Source organism: Protopterus annectens, chromosome 8.part0 (assembly GCF_019279795.1).
Source record: "Protopterus annectens isolate FY-2018-M chromosome 8.part0, PAN1.0, whole genome shotgun sequence".
NCBI lineage: Eukaryota > Metazoa > Chordata > Ceratodontiformes > Protopteridae > Protopterus > Protopterus annectens.
Window position 1 is genome coordinate 1,341,514,814 of NC_056741.1, and position 19,827 is coordinate 1,341,534,640.

The 19,827-nt window shown below is 34.3% G+C and overlaps 1 protein-coding gene across 1 annotated transcript in view; it reads right to left on the bottom strand.

Moving 5' to 3' along the window:
• Positions 1-19,827, bottom strand: part of MPZL2 (myelin protein zero like 2) — a 364,232-nt gene that overhangs the window by 741 nt on the left and 343,664 nt on the right. Inside the window, exons 5-6 of the mRNA XM_044080887.1 lie at positions 2,805-2,873; positions 1-2,206 (exon numbers count right to left, since the gene is read on the bottom strand). The exon at positions 1-2,206 is cut by the window's left edge and continues 741 nt beyond it. Coding sequence (XP_043936822.1) covers positions 2,203-2,206; positions 2,805-2,873 — 73 coding nt within the window. The 3' untranslated portion in view covers positions 1-2,202. The remainder of the gene's footprint in view (positions 2,207-2,804; positions 2,874-19,827) is intronic.

The following is a 19,827-nucleotide window of genomic DNA, read 5'->3' on the forward strand; positions in this document are numbered from 1 at the left end:
ATGCTGGGGTGGGTATTATTGCATGTATACTTTGGGAAGAGAAATAACCTTCTTTCTAGACCCAGAATTCATGACAATTATTTGCTGAATCGCTTGGCACATTAATGAATGCCATACAATTTCCCATTTATTAAGTGGATCTCTGCAGCTAGATGGCCAGGCAGTGTTAAGTGTTGGATAAATGGGGTCCATACCACCAATGCTCCATTCAGTGGCATATAGGCTGCACTGTTGCATCTAAGATACTCAGATGACAGACTGTACGCTGAGTAAGAGTACATCTGAAACAATGCAGTTAAATATGTTTTCACTGCAACATGAACAAAACAAAATGACATATGTGCTCATTTCATGTATCACTAACAATGCAGTCTTGGTTAAGATAATTATACAATGACTCCCATCCAATGACACTTCATTGGTGAGTATTTGCCACAGAAGTGTCTGTCATACACTTCTATATACACAAGACATTCCTGTTGCATAACACAAAATGGCACACGGGTTTCGTAAGTAACAAGCAGAAAGGGTTAAGAAGGCATAATGTCTAACATGTATGTATAATGTACAAAGATTCCTTGTATAACTTCTATTTACAACTGTAATTAGTGTAAGTTTGTCTGCATCTCAGAATAACCAGCAAGTATGAACACAACAATGTAACAATTTACATTTTAATAGGCAGGATGACTACCAATTGAAAAGGTTCTTGAAATGTATTTGAAAGCAAAATATGACCTTCAGGTAAACCATCTTCTTTTCTCTGGAGAAATTAATGGAAATTGCAAACGGATGATTCTGGAATGTTAAGGGGTAGCAGAGTATAGCCTTTTACCAAAATGGAAAAGACTTATGTTTTTTTTTTTAAATCCAGTTCTCACACATGCACTCACGCGCACAGATGCGCATATACACACACACAATGCAACGTTTTGTTTCCGAGCACTGACAGACAATTAAATAGTATCTGGTACTACTTGTACAGTCAAGTGTTTTTTGTTTTCCATTTGTTTTTTTTTTTTTTTAACAAAACACAAATATAAAAGACACATCTGGTAAACAGAGTTAATCAAAATGATCAAACATTTAAATAACTGTGATAAAGGTATGCAGCCAAAATTCCTGTAGTTTTTAGTCAGGCATTTACAATTCTAGGGCCTAGCCCTAGAGCTCTTTAGAAGAAAATAAAAGGAGGGGCTGTGCACTAATTGTGTGACTAATTTTGACAGAACTTACAGTTCAAGAACTTTCCTTGAAACTCTTTATAAGGAAAATAGGGATCTTTTCCTAATTACGTGATTAATTTAGACAGAAAATACACAATCAGTTAAGCTACAAAGATAATCACAAACTTGTAAACAGAATGTTTGTAATACTATTAAAAATCACAGATAATGGGACCTGATAGTACAAACCATGTCTCCTTGGTTGAGTGTTACAACCTTAACACATTTCCCTTAAACTGTAGGGGATTGCCTTCTAGAAAAATATATCATGATAGACTAAATAAGCCAGGTTTCTATACTTTAGACATTTTGTTTACAAGTGATGCCACTTATAATATATTATTAAACACTTTACTGTGCTGCAAATGTAGATGTAGTAGAACCCCAACCACAGGCATACACAAACACAGGTTTCATCATTGCAGACTAAAAAACTAGCAGTTACATAAAAACATACTAAGCAATTTACAGTGTTGTTTTTAGATGAAAATTACTGTTTTTAGCCTGACTTCAGCTAACTGTTTGAAAAGCCAGTAGATAAATATTCTGATGCCATGGCAGCTCAGAATACAAAATCAAATGCAATATACAATGGCAAAAATACCAAATAGAAAAAAAAATCTAGTGTTCTCTTTCCCAATGTGGAAGACTTGATTTCTATGAAAACATTAAACTATGGGAAATTTAAAAAGTTAAATTATCTGGAAACATTTCTGAAGTTAGTAAGGTAGAAACTTCCCACAGCCCAAGATTTTTCTCTCACTGCACATTCAGTTCATGGCAGTACTTTCACAGGAAGTACACACCCAAACAAAGGGTAGAAGTAACCGTAACATTTTTGAAAAACAAATGTATGTAGCAGACAGAAAATAACTTAATCTGGAAAGTAAACCAGAGTCTTTTCTTCAGTCCAGCCTCACAGCTTGTATAGAAATAACGATAAAGCAATAACTGCAGCTCGTCTTTATCCACAAACTTAACTAGAACAGAGGGGAAAAAAAAAGCATTAGGAATACATTGACTAGTTATACCACAGTCACTGCAAAAACTACCTGTCAGATGTTTGCTGCCAACAGTTGATCACTGGTTCTTAGTGGTTCAAGGGCAGCCTCCAGGCTTTTCCCAACATTTCATTATTGGAATGGAATACAGCACTAACATAAACACATATTAAAACACAAGGCAATACCAAATGTACAAAGCACCACATTTCAAGAATGCATTTAGCTGCATATACTTAAACTGGGAAACACACACACACACACACACACACACACACACAAAGAAACACTTAGCTGACACAAAAAAATGAATGGTACACTTAGCAAAAATGCAGCACTCCCTGCTTCAGGTTTAATAAAAGGAATGAGATTTGTTTCCTAAATGCAGTGAAAGTAAATTATAATTGAAGTTTGTACAATGCAACACGTTTACTACTACACTATATAATTTACTTAATATCATAATGATGCCAGAAATTGTAGTTTACATTATTTCACTGCAACTGTTAATGTTAAAAGGAACATTTGTTAATTATACAAGTGCTTAATGCAAAATGAAGACTTGCATTGTAATTACCTGTAAGATTCAAGTGAGGCTGTCTGTTCAGAGTTTTTCTTTACTACATTTACTTCTTGCATTTTGTTACTGTAAAAAGAAGACCGATAGAAAAAGAGAAAATAAATACAATTAAGCCCAGTCTAACACCAAATGGTATATCCTAACAGTAAGTGGCGTTTTATTTAAAGGACAATTAGGAATACAAGTTTAAAGTGATTTTGATGCATTTGCACAGCACGCAAAAGTGAGATCTCTCAAGAATTTGGGGATTAAACCCTCAACGTGCAGTCTGACAGACAATACAGTTTCTGCTGTAGAAAACATACTGCTTTTGTAATTCAAGTGCTCAGTTGTGAAATCATACAGGGAAAATTCCAGAAATTAAAAACAAGCATCTCTTTCCTGTACTCACTTCACTATCTAAATTAATACACAGTCTGTCACTTAGTTGTAGCATTTGAAGCCAAAGACACTTTCATACCCCCCCCCCTCGCATGCTCCCAGGTGACCATCATCTGTCTTGCTTATCTTTAAGTGTACCCGCTACTATTCTCTAGGACTAGGACCACACCAACAGTAAGTTGACCAGTGGATAAGGAGTAGAGCATCCTACAGCATCACAATATGTTGGCCTTGCATCCTAGGGAGGAAATTTTGGTATGCCTTAACTAGGCAGAGCTAGTGACATTATACGCATCACTGCATGCATAATCAGCTCTTTCTGGACCTTCCTCAGATGCTGTAATTTTTTCTTGCAATCTGGCCATTGATTACAACAGACCCCATCATCAGGGATGTGTCTTTATCACAGACAGACATCCCTTCCTCTCAGAGTGGGTTAGATGGCAAAGTTGGTCTTCCCTACAACTCTCATGCCTTCTAAAGGTATTTTACTAAGTACACATTGCAACTAGAATATCCTCTCTTGAAAAAACACATAATAAAAGTCGCATTATTGAAATTGCAAAGTATTTAAGTGACTGCACTTTTAAAGAATTAGTGTGCTTTTGCTTGTGTACTCTCATTCTTTGCTACTGTCTGTAAAACACTAGCAAATTCCCCTCATGTGGTATCATTCTGAGATTTAATTCAAACAGAAAATAAAAATCAGACAAGATAAACATCAGTTCACATCATCTTTTAAATTATCAGCATCTAAAGTATAGGTGGTAGTGGGATGCAGGGTAAAAGACGTCCAGAAATATTACTTTAACAGCTAGCATTGTTTAAAGTACTGGGTTGGGCAAGAACAGATAAGATGTTACTTGGAATGTAACGCTAACAGCCATCACTCTGTTTTAAAGTCCAAGACAAGAACTGGTAGGTACACCTGAGATTTGCAATGCAGTTTTTACTTACCACTGATGCATACTACATAAAACAGAAATAAAGAATAAATGCCTCACCTCAATACCAAATATAAAACTGGCTTGCACACAGTAATGGATATTGACTAGTGGCTAAATTCCCCTAAAAACTAATACCTACAAGATAGGATTCTGATCCTCTTAAGACAGATTTGAGTAATAGTCTTCATACCACCACCCTCTAAAAATCATTTGAATAGGTTCTAAAATATACCTCTATTAACCATTTTTTCTGTGTTATTTATACATTTTAAATATATAAGCACTTTTAGGCTAACCTGCATTTCCCATCTAATAACTTTGTAAACTACCCTTAAGTCAGTCAGTGTCCTTATTCCACAAGAACTGCATATTGTATAACTCACTGTTTAACTTAAAAAAAAAAAAAAAACAAGGAGGAAAATATAAACACCCATTTGTTTACAAATCAACACATTTCACCAGATACTCTAACAGTAATTTATTCATAACCTAAAACTACAACCTCACTCTTAGTTTTTCTTTTTACTCGCTTTTACTGCCTGATGCAACTTATTCTGTTTGCCCTTGCTATGCTCAAACTCCTGCACCTTGCTCCCAGAGTTTCCACCCACCTCACATACTGTAGATCCTTTTCATCTATCCGCATTTACATCTCACATTCTATTTTCTATAACTCCTCCCCTACACTTACCTTACCTTCCTTCAGCTATTACACTCCATCTACCTCTATTTCTCTTTCTCTACAATAAGCACTCAGCCTTTTAGTATTTACTGAACTGATTGATTTAATTAGGATTACCATGTCTTCTTCACAGCAAACATTCCTATTTCTCTTCTCCCTTATGCTATATTTTTCTATTCTCTCATACAGGACTTATTTACAAAACACTACTTAATGCAGATAAAACTACTGTTCCAGTCCCTACACCTATTTCTAATTATTATTCAAGTTACCCAAATATCTCTCCTAACTTAACACTACTATCTTAAACTCACCTATAAACTTCTACATACCAACTACAATACCTTTATTATCAAGTGTCAAACTTTCCTAAAAGTAACTCTATCCTCATTAAACATTTCATACTCATCTCTCTCTGAAGACATCCAAACAATCAATGGTCTTTTTCATTCATGACCAACTGTAACCCAATCCAAAAAAACTAGACCTTATCACAATTAATTTTAGAAGTATCTGCAATAAAACAGCTGACTTCCATGCCTGGATTGGTCAACAAACTCCTCCTGTCCTAGCTGCCACTGAAACATGGCTTTAACCTAAAATAAAATACTCCAAAATATTACCTTCCAGTTACAAAATAATCATTGCAGACAGAACTCATAAAAAGCTAGTGGTATATGCATTTTTTTACCCTAATCACTTCCATTTTAATTCTTATTCAAACCCTGTCTCAAAAATTTGAAACTCCTAACTGCTTATCGTCTTAAAAGCAAATACAAAATGTCTATGCACATCAGTAAAATATATCCCCCCAGGCTAAACTACACAAGTGCTTGAGGATAGCCTATCCTGGATAGACAGTTTCCAATGAAATCATTATCTTAGGTGATGTCAATATAAACTTGCAAAATTGAACATCAGATTTTCCAGCTAATAGCATACACCTTTTTGGATTCTCACAACTCATCATAACACCTACTAGACATGAGAAAATGCTCATAGCTCTATATTAGCTTGGATCCTTGTCACTGATTCAAGTAAATTTATCCTAGCTGACACACACCCCAATATCTTAAGTGATATCTACCAGCATATCCTCATAGAACTACTTCCCACATTTCTAAAGAACATCACTATAAAACAACCCACAATATAACTACATTTAACAAGCAGTCCCTTCTTAACATATTGCAGTCCTATAAACTGATCTGCCTACTAACCCTGTCTCTTGAATATGCAGTAACCCATTTCAATACTACATTTCTAAACAAACTAAACAGTTTAGCTCCCCTTCAATCAAAATTAAGTCAACCATACTCCATAGCTAACATACTCCATAGCTAACAAAGTCAACCAAACAACAAATATCAAATGGGAATAAAGCCTGAAAAGAATGGCTAAAGAACAAAACAAGCTATAAACATCAAAACTTAAAAAAAACAAAAACAAAGCTACAACAGACTTCCAAGATGGCTGCATACTGATCAACAGCTTAATTTCAGCTCTCCTGTTGCGAAATAAGAAAATGAGAAATAAGAGACAGTGATGTTTTGTCAGTTTAAGTAATACTCACTTATTGGCTATTAGGTATACTGCCTGAATGCCAGAAAGAAGAACTTTAGAGAAAGTGAAAGAAAATCATCTACAAAAGGTGAAGAGAAAACACTGGCTGGAAAGAATCTTGCAGTTGCTCAGCAAAAATCAGTTCAAGCTTCAGCTTTAGTACATGAAATAGCTTTTAGTAATTCAGAGGAAAAAATAATTCAAATGTACTCAGTGATGATTAAAATAAAAGAAACATTGAGGGAGTACATCAACTCAAATAAAAGCTTGGAAAATGTTTTAACAAGCTACTCAGATGAACTGATAAAAGTGCAAAAATCAGAGGCTGAAAAGAAGAAAAGGCCAACTGAGAATGAGACTCCACAAGAACAGTGGTTTAAAAAATAGTACAGTTAGAAAACAGAGTGGACAGAGAAAACCTGAGAATTTCTGCTGTACCAGAGAAACTGGAAGGGCCAGGATGTATTAATGTTTATGAAAACCCAAATAAGCATCTGGACTGGTATTCCGTTACAAGATTTATTAACTGAAAGGGCACATCCAGTGTATGCTCCAAACCTGGCTCTTGGAAAGCAGCCAAGACTTAGGTTAGTAAAGATGCATTCATACCAGCAGAAAGAGTCAATTCTGACAAAAATGTGACATAAGGGAAAATATTAAAAATTGGACACAGCAGAGTGTTTGTGGAAAATGATTATTCACTATACATCAGACAGGAGAGAAACAAATGTATCCCAGCAATTAGGGAATGCTGAGAGGCAGGCATGAGGTTCAAGCTGCTATATTCAGCGGTCTTTAAAATATTTTTCCTGGAGGATCAAAGAGAGTTTTGATGCAGAACAGGCTAAGGAGGAAATAATAGAAACTAAACGCCTCGCAAGTATGGTATGCATGGCCAAACCATTAATCCATAAAACACCAGAGGCCAGCATATGCAGCATAGAGATACTTTATTCAAAATAAATATTTATGAAGGCATATAATGCCACAAAATACACTATTATTGATTCAAACCGGTTTCGGCTATCCAGCCTTCATCAGTGAAAAAAACATTTACTATGCACAAAGTCTCATAAATATTTATAGATACCACCAACCAATAGGAACATGGTATAGTCCAACACTAAAGCTGGTTTCACTATACTGTTTATATAATGATATGTAACTAGTAGTTTTATCACCATATTTAAAGTAGAAGCATATTTAAAACAATATAGATTCATAAAAATATATATATTTTAACAAAAGTGACAAATAATCTGAATAATATACTTAGAAGGTTATCCAAAAAGATTTTTTGAAAATACTGTGAACTGTGTCCTGAGCTGATGACATGCTGCGAGCAAACCACAAGGTCCCCAATAACATCTAAATATATGTATTATTATTTTGGAATACCTGATTCAATACCTAATCATAGTATATCCTATCAATATCTTTAATGAAAATCTATACGTTTACAGTTAATGGCCATGTTAGATCTAAAAATGGTGCATAAGCTGAACACACAAATATTACTGAAATTAACTGATATGCTTTGCTGATGATAAACCTGTAATTCACCACATATACTGGCAATTGTTTTATGACAAACACAAAATTATATTCATGACATGTAACAGCACATATTAAGCTAATGTCCGAGTAATCCAACAACATTCTGTAATAACAGCGGCCTACAAATATATAGCCCATCAAGACACCTATACTATGATTCCGATGATCTGTTAATCCCAATTATCACCGAATTATAAATGGCCATTAAGGCCAGGGGGAAATAATGCCCCAAGGTGAATTATCCAATATTTTTCTTTGTGGTTCAAAATGCTATGCCAACCCTGTTGATTGCTCCTGTCTCGAGTAATTTTGTCTATGATCATGAGCATAAATCTGGCATTGTTATGTTTCAAAGTGTGTCTGTACAGAGCATAGGTCTCTTTTTTATTTCTGATATCACTTTTGTGTTCACACATCCTGACTCTTGAGTGATCGTGATGTCTGCCCAACATAAAATGCTGAGCATTGACACGTTGCTAAATATATGACCCAACTGCTACTGCAATTACCAGACTCTAAGATCATAGACTCTACTCGTATTAGCACTAGTGAATTGTTTTAATTTACTTACTTGGTTACAGGAACCACAGTGGCCACATGGAAAGTTACCCAAAAATGGGTCTCCAGTCATTGTCATCTGTTTATAAATGGTGCCCCCACTCTCTTTGTGCTTGTAATGTGAGAACAGGGCTCCTAACGTTTTGCCCAGTCTGTAGGAGAACTGGCATTTGGGGCCCAAAAGGTTTCTTAATTGTTCGTTTGCTAATAATATATTCCAGTTGGAATCCATGATGTTTCAAATTACATTGTGATTTCTGCCATATGTAGTAACAAACCTCAATGGGGACTCAACTCCTGTAGTTTGGAGTTTTTTATACTCTAGTAACATATTGATATCTTGATTATCAGACCAAGCGCTAGCTGATAATATATCTGATTGATTATATCCCCTTTCCAAAAATCTGTTTTGGAGATCCAATTTAGCTTCCTCAAAGTCCGTCAGTTGGATGAACTGATACGTTTGATCCTCAAAAATTGAGATTTGGGTATATTGCAGATGGTGTGGTGTGGATGCATGGAGCAAAGTGTTGTATTGTGGATATTTCCTGTACGTCTTGGTACTCAAGGTGTGGTCATCATTTCTGTAAACCATAACATCCAGAAAATCAATGGTGTTAGAATTGTATGTTATTGTAAATATTATACCCCAAATGTTACCATTCAGATATTCCACGAACTCCTGCAAATATGTGGCGTCTGCATGCCACACCATCCAACAATCATTGAGGTATCTGCGCCACATGTCAATTTCAACTATATATATGTTGTGAAGTGGGTTATATATCAGGCATTCTTCAAAGTATGCCATAAATAAATCTACATATATGGGGGCAAAATATGCCCCCTTAGCAGTACCCTGAAGTTGCCAATAGCACTCCCCTTGAAAGTAAAAAACATTCTTGTTAAGCACATGTTCAGCCATGCAAATGAGCAAAGTATTAAGACCTGGTGGATATAACTTGGAATGTTCTAGCCAATATTGTAGCACCTGTAGGCTCGCCCAATGGGGTATGCTGGTATATAGTGACTTTACATCCAATGTGCACATAAGCCATTGTGGTTCAAGTTGTGTATCTTGTATGATTTGAAGAAATTGAGTGGTGTCCTGTAGTCTAGCCCTGACTGCTGTCAGTAGAGGTTTAAGATGTTCTGTCAGGAACATAGATAATGGTTCTGTAAGGGAGCCAATACCTGACACAATGGGTCTTCCATGAGGTTTGGAAATGGATTTATGTATTTTAGGAAGCAAATAAAGAATTTGTTTTTGGGGGTCCATCACTGTTAAATGTTTGACCGTATTTTGAGTGATGATTCCTTCTTCCTCCGCCAGATTCAAAAATGTATCAATTTCTTTTTTGAAATTGGGGGTAGGATCAATGGACATATGCATATAACATTTAGTATCTGATAGCTGTTCCAAACCCTCATTTAGATAATAACTCATGTTCATAATCACAACCATCCCTCCTTTATCTGCTGGTAATATAGCAATATTGCGATTATTTCTCAGCTCCTCTAAAGCCATTTTTTCAGATGGGGAAATATTCTGACCCATGACTTGTGATTCAATATGTGGGAAATGTAAATCCCTAAGGACTGATTGTTGGAAAATGGACACATGTTTGTTCATTGGGGGTCGGAATTGAGATTTGCAGTATCTAAAAATCATTAGATCTTTGAGAAGTTCGTGAATTTTGATCTGAAAAGAATATCTTTAGATTAAGATTACGGCAAAAACTCAACATCAAACACAATATTATATTCATTACAAAAGAAGTCTGGTACAAATCCAAGACCTTTATTAAGTAGCTTTTCTTGATCATTAGTCAGTTTAACATTAGACAAATTCAACACATTTTTGCATTTGTTGTCATTTATCTCAGTAATGTTTGTATCAATCCCTCCACGGAATCTATTCTGCTTCCCATGTTTGTGTTTGCGGCCACCCCGCCTCCCTTTTCCACTTCTAAAGGGTGTACTGAGTTGGACCTTTTGTGCATAGGTGACTCCTGCAGCTGGACACTTTCACTATCAGTGTAGGAGGATTCCTCCCCCGATGTGCTGACAAGAAATTTTTCATTAGTTTTGAGGATGGACCTAGGTCTCTTCCTAGTTCTGCCCGTCGTCATCCCCTGGCTAGTATCCATAAATCTGACAGTTCTATGCGATTCAAAAGGGCGCCCCCTTTGGTAATCAGTGATATCCCTGTTGAACTTTTTAATTTTCCTATCCCTTGTTTGTTTCTCATAGTTTGCCATTTCCTTAGACAGCCTGGTCACTGACCCTTCATAAATAGATAGTGATTCATATTTTTTGCATTCCTCACAGATTGATTTTACTTCTGATAAATTTATATCAATCATTCTTTCATAGTAAGAAGCAAGTATTTTCACAAACTTGTTGTAAAGCCATATTCCATTCTGTGGTTAGTCTCTCTTCAGATCTACTAACCAACGGTTGTAGGTGTATTCTCAGACCCCTAGGGGCCATATCCTTTTTAATGTACGCTCAGAATAATCTAAGATGCCAGATGTTAGCTCTAAGGTTTTTCAACCCCTTACTTAAATTTTGAAAAGCCACATCACATCCATCTGATGGATTAATAATCGAATCATTTAGATTATTGCCTGAGATGTGGTCTATCCCAAAGACACCTATGTCATCCCGATCGGCACATAATCCTTGGAGAATTTTCTCTAAATCCATAATTATTTATAGTATTTCTAAGGCCAAAATGATTATAACAAGTGTATTGGGCAAAAAGATAGACTGATCAGGCTGTCCAAGGAATCAGCAAACTATGATGCTTATTCTTTATTTAGAAGCAGATATTAAAACAGGTAAATTCACTGTTACCAAGCGCAGGTATACCAAATTAAAATAGAACTGAGGCAGAAACAGAAAGAGAGTAGACCCAGACAAATACACATCGGTCCTATAGATAATTGTATCCAACTACTGTTGAAATCACAGTGTTGCTGTGATTTTAAAAGAACCACATAGCCTTTGAGAACAAAAACATTCAGACTGCTATTTTTTCCAAATCTGGATATGTCAAGGTATTCTTAATACATAGGTAAAAATGTGATTATCTGGTTATGAGAACTTCCATGTACATGCACAACTTCTGAAAATAACAATGTGGCAGGATCAGGAGGTAAACCGGCCCAAACTAAATATACATAGATGTGACACTGATTCCTATTTGTAATAATATCTAAACACTATTGAGACAGCAATAGTACTGTAATTAATCACAAAAGCACAAAACTATACAGACCTAAACTGTTGGTTGTGTGAAAACCAAATATGGATAGAACAAAGTGTGATAAAATACATAAGGACATGTTAATCTTTTCTTGTTATGAATAAATCCATAGCATGCCCATTGTTTCTAAATAAGGTACATTCCAAAGACATGCATCTGGAGCATTTCTCCCCGGGCCTCCGCTGAAAACAGGCTCTGTGGAACCTAGTCAGACTTTCCCGGTCAACAAATGTTAAATAAATAAAATAAATAAATATTGAATATCATCTAACATAGAATATTGTGCTGAAAGCGTTTGTAGTACCTCTACAATATACTATGATAGTATAACTACATGAGGTCCTATGGATTAAATTTATATATTAATGATGTGCTATCCATGTGGAATAAATCAACATATTATACAAAAACCACAATGATAGTAGTATGATGTCAACACAATTGTGTATTCATACCATACATTGCATTAGGTTGTTCTAAGATAACAGAGATATCCCACTTTATCTAGTTATGAAAATCAACCATATGCAGCCGTTGTTGAGATAAATACAACAGTATTATGATATCCAATTGACCAGGTTTAGATAGTTATAGGTACATGTGCCACTTTGTGTTATGATAGAAAACAATTTCAACTAGTATATGCACATATATAGGAATCCTGTGATTTGTAATGTAATACAGTAGAACAAAAAATGCATTAATGAGCCCAATGGCTTGCCACTATATAAAATGACAATACATTAATATATCCTAAGGTAAATAGGCCCCTTAGAGTTGACCCATGAGACTTCTATATTCAATTCTGCCAATTATGCTGAATAATTCTAGCCACATATATACCATATAGTAAGGTACTGTACCCTTTTAAATTATATATCCTGAATGCCTAAGCCTGGCAAACCATAATCATACAAAACAAATAAACTACACTAGGCCTAATCCTAATGTTGGATATATATGGGATATGTATTTTTCACAATAACCCCTTCGTGGCTCACCAGTCCCAATCAGAATCATAAAATGAAAAATAATATACAACGATACAATATTATTGAAAAAAAGTACAAAATAGTTTGTTTTTACAGGACTGTGTTCTTCAAATACAGTGGAGAAAAGCTTGAATCCCATCGTTGTTAATCGGCTCCAATATATCTCGTGCCTTGTGAAAGTTATTGTAAACACAGTACCTACTATTAGTAAAGTCCAATGTCGTAATAGTTGGGGCTGGATGGTGGTTTGCTGTTAATTGCCGTCTTTTCAAAGAGGTAGTCCGTAATACCTGAAACAGTAGTTACAAATAGCCACAGAATCGCAAGTATATAGTTCACTGAAAAAGCAGATAGCCAAGGAGAGCGGCCGCCCAGTGTCTTCACAAAACTATACAAAGAAATGGTCTGTTGGTTCCTGAAACTATAGTTCAAAAAACAGAAAGCTCATAAAAAATGGCCGCCCTGCGTCCTGTTAAGCTCATGCCGTTGCTGTTACTACAGCAAAAGATCCGGCCAGATGATTCCAATCACAACACACCAAAATAAGACAAAATAAGAAAAAGTCCAAAAAACAGACCTTGGATAGTCAAACAGCAAACCATCTCTAATATTGTTCCTTTAGGACCGCAAAATGCCAATGCCACGTGTAGAGCACCAGTAGTTTAAATCCAATTACGAAGAATACAGTTGACAGTTTTGTCCAAATAATACAACCTTTATGGTGATATTCTGCCACAAATCCGTTCCAATGATCGGTTTACATTCGAAACAATAGGGAAGGAATCCTCATACCCGAACATAAGTAAACAGCTGCAGCCCAACAGCAAGGTCCAAACTCAATAGTAGAAACTGAATGCCTCGCAAGTATGGTATGCACGGCCAAACCATTAATCCATAAAACGCCAGATGCCAGCATATGCAGCATATAGATACTTTGTTCAAAATAAATATTTATGAAGGCATATAATGCCATGAAATACACTATTATCGATTCAAACCAGTTTCGGCTATCCAGCCTTCATCAGTGAAAAAAAACATTTACTATGCACAAAGTCTCATAAATAGTTATAGATACCACCAACCAATAGGAACATGGTATAGTCCAACACTAAAGCTGGTTTCACTATACTGTTTATATAATGATATGTAACTAGTAGTTTTATCACCATATTAAAGTAGAAGTGTATTTAAAACAATAGAGATTCATAAAAATATATAACAAAAGTGACAATCTGAATAATATACTTAGAAGGGATTCTAAGTATATTATTCAGAATATTTGTCACTGTTGTTAAAATATATATATTTTTATGAATCTCTATTGTTTTAAATACGCTTCTACTTTAATATGATGATAAAACTACTAGCTGCATATCATTATATAAACAGTATAGTGAAACCAGCTTTAGTGTTGGACTATACCATGTTCCTATTGGTTGGTGGTATCTACAAATATTTAGGAGACTTTGTGCATAGTAAATGTTTTTTTTCACTGATGAAGGCTGGATAGCCGAAACCAGTTTGAATCGATAATAGTGTATTTCGTGGCATTATATGCCTTCATAAATATTTATTTTTGAATAAAGTATCTCTATGCTGCATATGCTGGCCTCTGGTGTTTTAAGGAGGAAATAAAACAAAATATGAGCCAGCAAACAAATGGGGGGTTAATGTACATGCCACAGAAGTGTTCAATAGAAAGCACTCTAAACTGATACGTGATATTGAGGTGTATAATAATAATGCTGCTTATAACAACTTTGCGCCTAACAGTAGGGGGAACAATTTTTCTGGTAAGAAACATAGTAATATTATAGCTGGGGTAATCAGCGTGTTAATCAGCGCTCTTTCAGTGAAGTGGTGAACGCGAATAACATAGTAGACAGTGGGAATTTTGATAAAGGCAATGAAGATATGACTGTTATTACTAGTGATAAAGTAGCAAAAGTCAGTGTTCCTAATGGTAGCAGCGCAAATAGTGAAGATATTGGTAAGCTGCAAAGGGTTGGATTAAATAGGCCTTCACCGGCCAGGGGACAACAAAGCACTAGTGTAAAACCTAAAACAGTAAATGAGGCCTTAATGGCAAAAAGGAACCAAAGTAATAAATCAACTGTTTTGACAACATGATGGATGACATTGACTGTTTTAACATTATTAATTTAACAGAATATGTTTTTTCAAGTGACGAATTAAATGTATTAAAATATGGTTTTAATTTTGTGCCATATTATAAAGCTAATTATAGCTGTACAGTTGTTGATGTTAAGAAATTTGTTAGAAATTTAAATTTAGCTTATGTGATGCATGATATACCTGAATGTAGTAAAGCATTAATAAAACCATCAAGTTTTGTTCCTAAATTACAGCACACTATGGAAGTGTTTGAGAAAATATGTATTGAGGACATAAAAAAGGTATTAAAAAATACTAAGAAAAATAATGATAACTTAAATAAAGAGGAAAGAAAGGCTTTAGAACATCTTATAGCTTTAAGAAGTACAATGCGTTTTATGAAAAGCGATAAAGGGTCTAATGTAGTAATAATGGAACAACAAGTGTATAATAGCAGTATGGAAAAAAATTTAGACAATCAAGAAGAATATGAAAAAGTTAAGTTGTTTGACATGCATAAGAAGTTTAGATTTATTGAATCACAGTTATATGAAGCCTTAATGTCTGGGTACATTTTTTGTTCTGTACAACATCCCAAAATAGGGGTGATTTTTGGAATCCAAAATCCATAAGGATTCCAAAGACCCCTTTAGACCTGTGGTGTCAAGTCCACATTCTAGTACTGAAGGTATCTCATTAATCATAGATGCTGTTTTAGGACCGATTATACAGGAAAGTTCATCCTATATTAAAGATTCTTGGCATTTTTTGGAAGAAGTTAGTAATTTTTCCAAAGAAAATGTTTTTGACCCCACAAAGCATATTATTTTTACTTTGGATGTCACATCACTGTACACGTGCATCCCACATGATAAAGGTATTGAAGCTGTACGCATTTATTTAACTAGGAACAAATTAGTTTCAAATGACATAATTTCCACTATTTGTGGTTTTTTAGAAATTGTGTTGGAAAACAACTATTTCATTTTTGATAAACAGTATTACAGGCAAAGGAAAGGAATTGCTATGGGGTCACCAGCTGCCCCATCATTTGCCAATACAGTTATGGCTTGGTGGGAAATGGATATTTTATCTATTATATTAAAGAAGTTTACTATTGTTTTCTATAAAAGGTTCATTGATGATCTAATTTTTATAATTGAAGGAAATGAAATGGTAGTAAAAAATCTTACCATGCAGATTAACAGTCATTCTGATTTTTTAAAATTTACCATTGGTGATATAGGTTTAACGGTGAACTTTTTAGATGTATGTTTATGGTGGGACCTTACTGGAAATAGGTTCCATAGTAAAATATATAGAAAAAAGACGTTCACAAATGGTTACCTGCATTATAAAAGCAACCATCCTAGACATATTATTAAAAATATCCCAAGAGGGCAATATATAAGAGCTAGTCGGATGACTAGTAAAAAGAAAGATTTAGTTGAAGAATTTCATTTTATAACTTCTTTGTTTGTGGAGAGAGGTTATGACATTGATGTTTTAATAAATAGTGAAAATGAAATGAAATTTTTGAGAAACATGAATCTTTATTTCCAGCAATATTAAATAAACCTTTGAATTATAATAGAATTAATAATTGTAAACTTAAGAACCCTAAAAAGGAATGTGTATGTTCATTGGAAATGAGTGGTGAAATGAACATTATTGCATCAGTTTTAACAAAAATTGGAAGTGATTCAAGGAAATCAGGATGTTGCAAAGGTTTTAGGTGATAAACCACACTTTGTTTTAGGAATTCTCACAACATTAAAACATGCTGGAATATCAAAATACTGTTTTAAGAAAAATATTATTGAGAAAAAGGCATGTTTTGCTGTAATAGTTGTAAAATTTGTAGATTTATTTCTGTTGGTACTAGTATTTCAATATTGAATAGTGATAGAATTTTTGAAGTACCAGGATATGTAGATTGTAATTGGGTAGTTTATGTTGGTATGTGTACGGCATGTCCAGCATTTTATGTAGGAATGACTAAAAGAACACATATACAGCATTAAAAGTAAAGACGACAATAATGCCTTGTATAAACATTCCATTAATTGTGAATTTTTTAAAAAATTTGTTTTTTCAGTGTTGGAAATTTGCAAACCTGACTATAGAGCCTTTTTGGAACAGAGGGAAACATTATGGCAGGTCAGGTTGAATTCTGATAAATTTCCTGGTTTAAATGAAGCAATAAATGTGAAATGTTTTTTTAAAGTATAGAAAGTTAGGTATAAATAAAGAACAGAATATACTGCAATTATTTAATAATTAATTTAGTTTTTAATGAATTTTATAAAAAAATTTTTTACAAAGTGCATATTAATTAATTGTTTAATTGGATTATTTGATATGTGTTAATTGATTGTGTATTTAAACAGAGTGAAATGGTTTGTAAGTATTTTCTGATGAAGTCGCTATTGATTTGAGTATTTTATTTGGTGACATCCATTTATACATTTATACATTCTACTTTCTCTGTGTCACCTTATACGAACTGGTGCTTGGTGGAGTTCGTTTTGCTATTTTATTTATGGGTGGCTCTTCTTCTCATTCTTTTGACACTAAAGCTCATAGACTTTGCCAGTGAAACAGTATTACAAAGGAAAACGGTTAAACTACAGAAAAAAAACATAGGAGTTGACTAGAAGACTCAGGAGTAACTTTGACTTGGATCCAGAGTCTAGTGTTAGGAGATGGAGATGAACAGGAAGAAAACTAGCAACACTGAAATTAGTGAATAAACTGGAGACTATAAAGCATCAAATATATTTGCGAAATATGGCTTTGCAAGAAAAAATGTCTGAAAAAGCCTGGAGTTTTGTTGACTTTGTTAAACTTGTGGGTGGACTGTAAAGCATAAACCTTACTTTACATGTCATTAATGTTTAGAATGATACTAAATGAGAAAAAGTAACTAAGTAAAGCAATTTTTGTTCTTATAGATATTTGTATAAAAACATTTCATGATATAAACTGCATATTATATATAGTAATGCAGTTTTGTGAAGTGTGTAGTCAGGTGAATTTTAAATCTGGGAGGATTCTTTTCAGTAACTGTTGTGTGTGTTATCTTAATTGTAAAAAAAAAAAAAAAATAAAATATATATATATATATATATATATATATATATATATATATATATATATATATATATATATATATATATATAGCCCTTACAGTATAACAAGAAAAGAAGAAAATCTGGACAAAAGCATGTGTTTAAATGTTAATATGCCTTGATCTTGGCTCTGGGTTGGGGTGGGAAGAACGTGCATTAGCATTAAGATACTTACTTTCTCTCTCTTTTTCTGTAAGGGTGAATGTCTAGATTAATGTCAACAGCTTAAGCTATAAACAAGTGTTTTATGTAAGCAAGTGGGCTTAAAAAATAAGACAAAATGATTAAAGCCATAAAAATGCATAGCTTCTTACATCTGCAATGACATTAACTTTTTTTTATTAGCAAATGCTCAGTGGGAGTCAAGAAGTCTGATGCTATGGCAGCTGTAAATTCTGAAATTCAAATATTCATTGCTGGCTGTTTTACATGGAGTGTAACTGTCTGTTTGGTGCAAGCGATTAATCTTGAGTTCTGAGCATTCTTTGCTGAAGGAAATGCAGCATTTATAGGTACAAAGAAAAGCAGTTCAGAGAAAAATAAAGTTTAAAATTATGTGAAATGAATAAAAGATCACAGTTTTTTCCATTAGTCTTACTACAGTAATGCAGTTAATAGAATAGTATACAATTTAGTTTTATTTAAAAACAGCCCATGCCCTTTTTCTTAAAGTTAAAATTGAATGTTTTCTGAAAGCATAAATGTTGTTTTTCACCTCTGGGAGGCTAATCAGTATAAGTGGGAGTAGTTTACCTTTCAACTTCTCTGAACAAGAAATCTGGACAAATTCAAACATAATAGGGGAAAAAAGTCCAAAAATAGGGACATTTTTTTAAATATTGCTCTTATTAACTCAGAAAGTTGACAGAATAATTGGTTTTGTATTATTATGCATTTTCTGAAAGATATTAAGTCTGAAACTCAAATGTCTGTCATTATTTAGTGACTTCAGTCCTCAAAGATTTGATAGAAAACTGCAAACTTTATGAGGAACAGACTAAAAATACAACTCAAAAATCTGGATACTCTGTGAAATTTTGGACAGTTGAGAGGTATGTTGGTGTACAGGCTGTAGCATGCACTTTAGAAGGGGAAATCTTAGCTTTAGGTAATGCTTGTGGGTGCATTTGTTGATTTAGGGGCATTGTTCCTATCTGGTAGGTTAAACTTAGTTTTTTGAAAGATGTACACAGGTTGTGTGTGTTAAAAGCGGATGGGTGTTTTCTGAAAATATATTTATTTTTTTGTTTGAGGGTTTTCATTAAAACAAAAAGTGTTGAAACATGTGAATTAGGTTCAAATGGAGATGCAAAGAAACAACCGTATAAAAGATCAGCAGCCAAAAGCTGATTATTTCTCCCAAAACTTTTGTTTAGCTTAATTTTGTACTACTGGAGCTTTTCTTCCAGACCTGTGCTGAAAATGGAACCATTTGGACCCAGCTGGATATTTCTGGTAAGCAAATTATATAGCTACTCTCCAGCCATCCTCTGGAACAGGCTTCCCTTGACTCTAAGAAGCCTATCACAGACTCCTACTTTCAAAATCTCTCAAACACTACCTTACCCACCTCACTACTTGCTCCTGTAACCTCCCCCCTTTAACATAGTACTCATCTTGGTCTATTCACACCTCTCTCACCATCCCTTTATCAGCTTACTATTTATCTCTTCTTCCCTCCCTATTTTCCTGTCAAACCTCCTCTTCCACTCACATCTTCCTGGCACCACTTACCTTTTACCTAACTTAACAGTAAGATTTTTTAAATTCTTTCTTCTGTTCTACACTTGTACAGTGTTTTTTTTCCCGATTTAAAAATATGT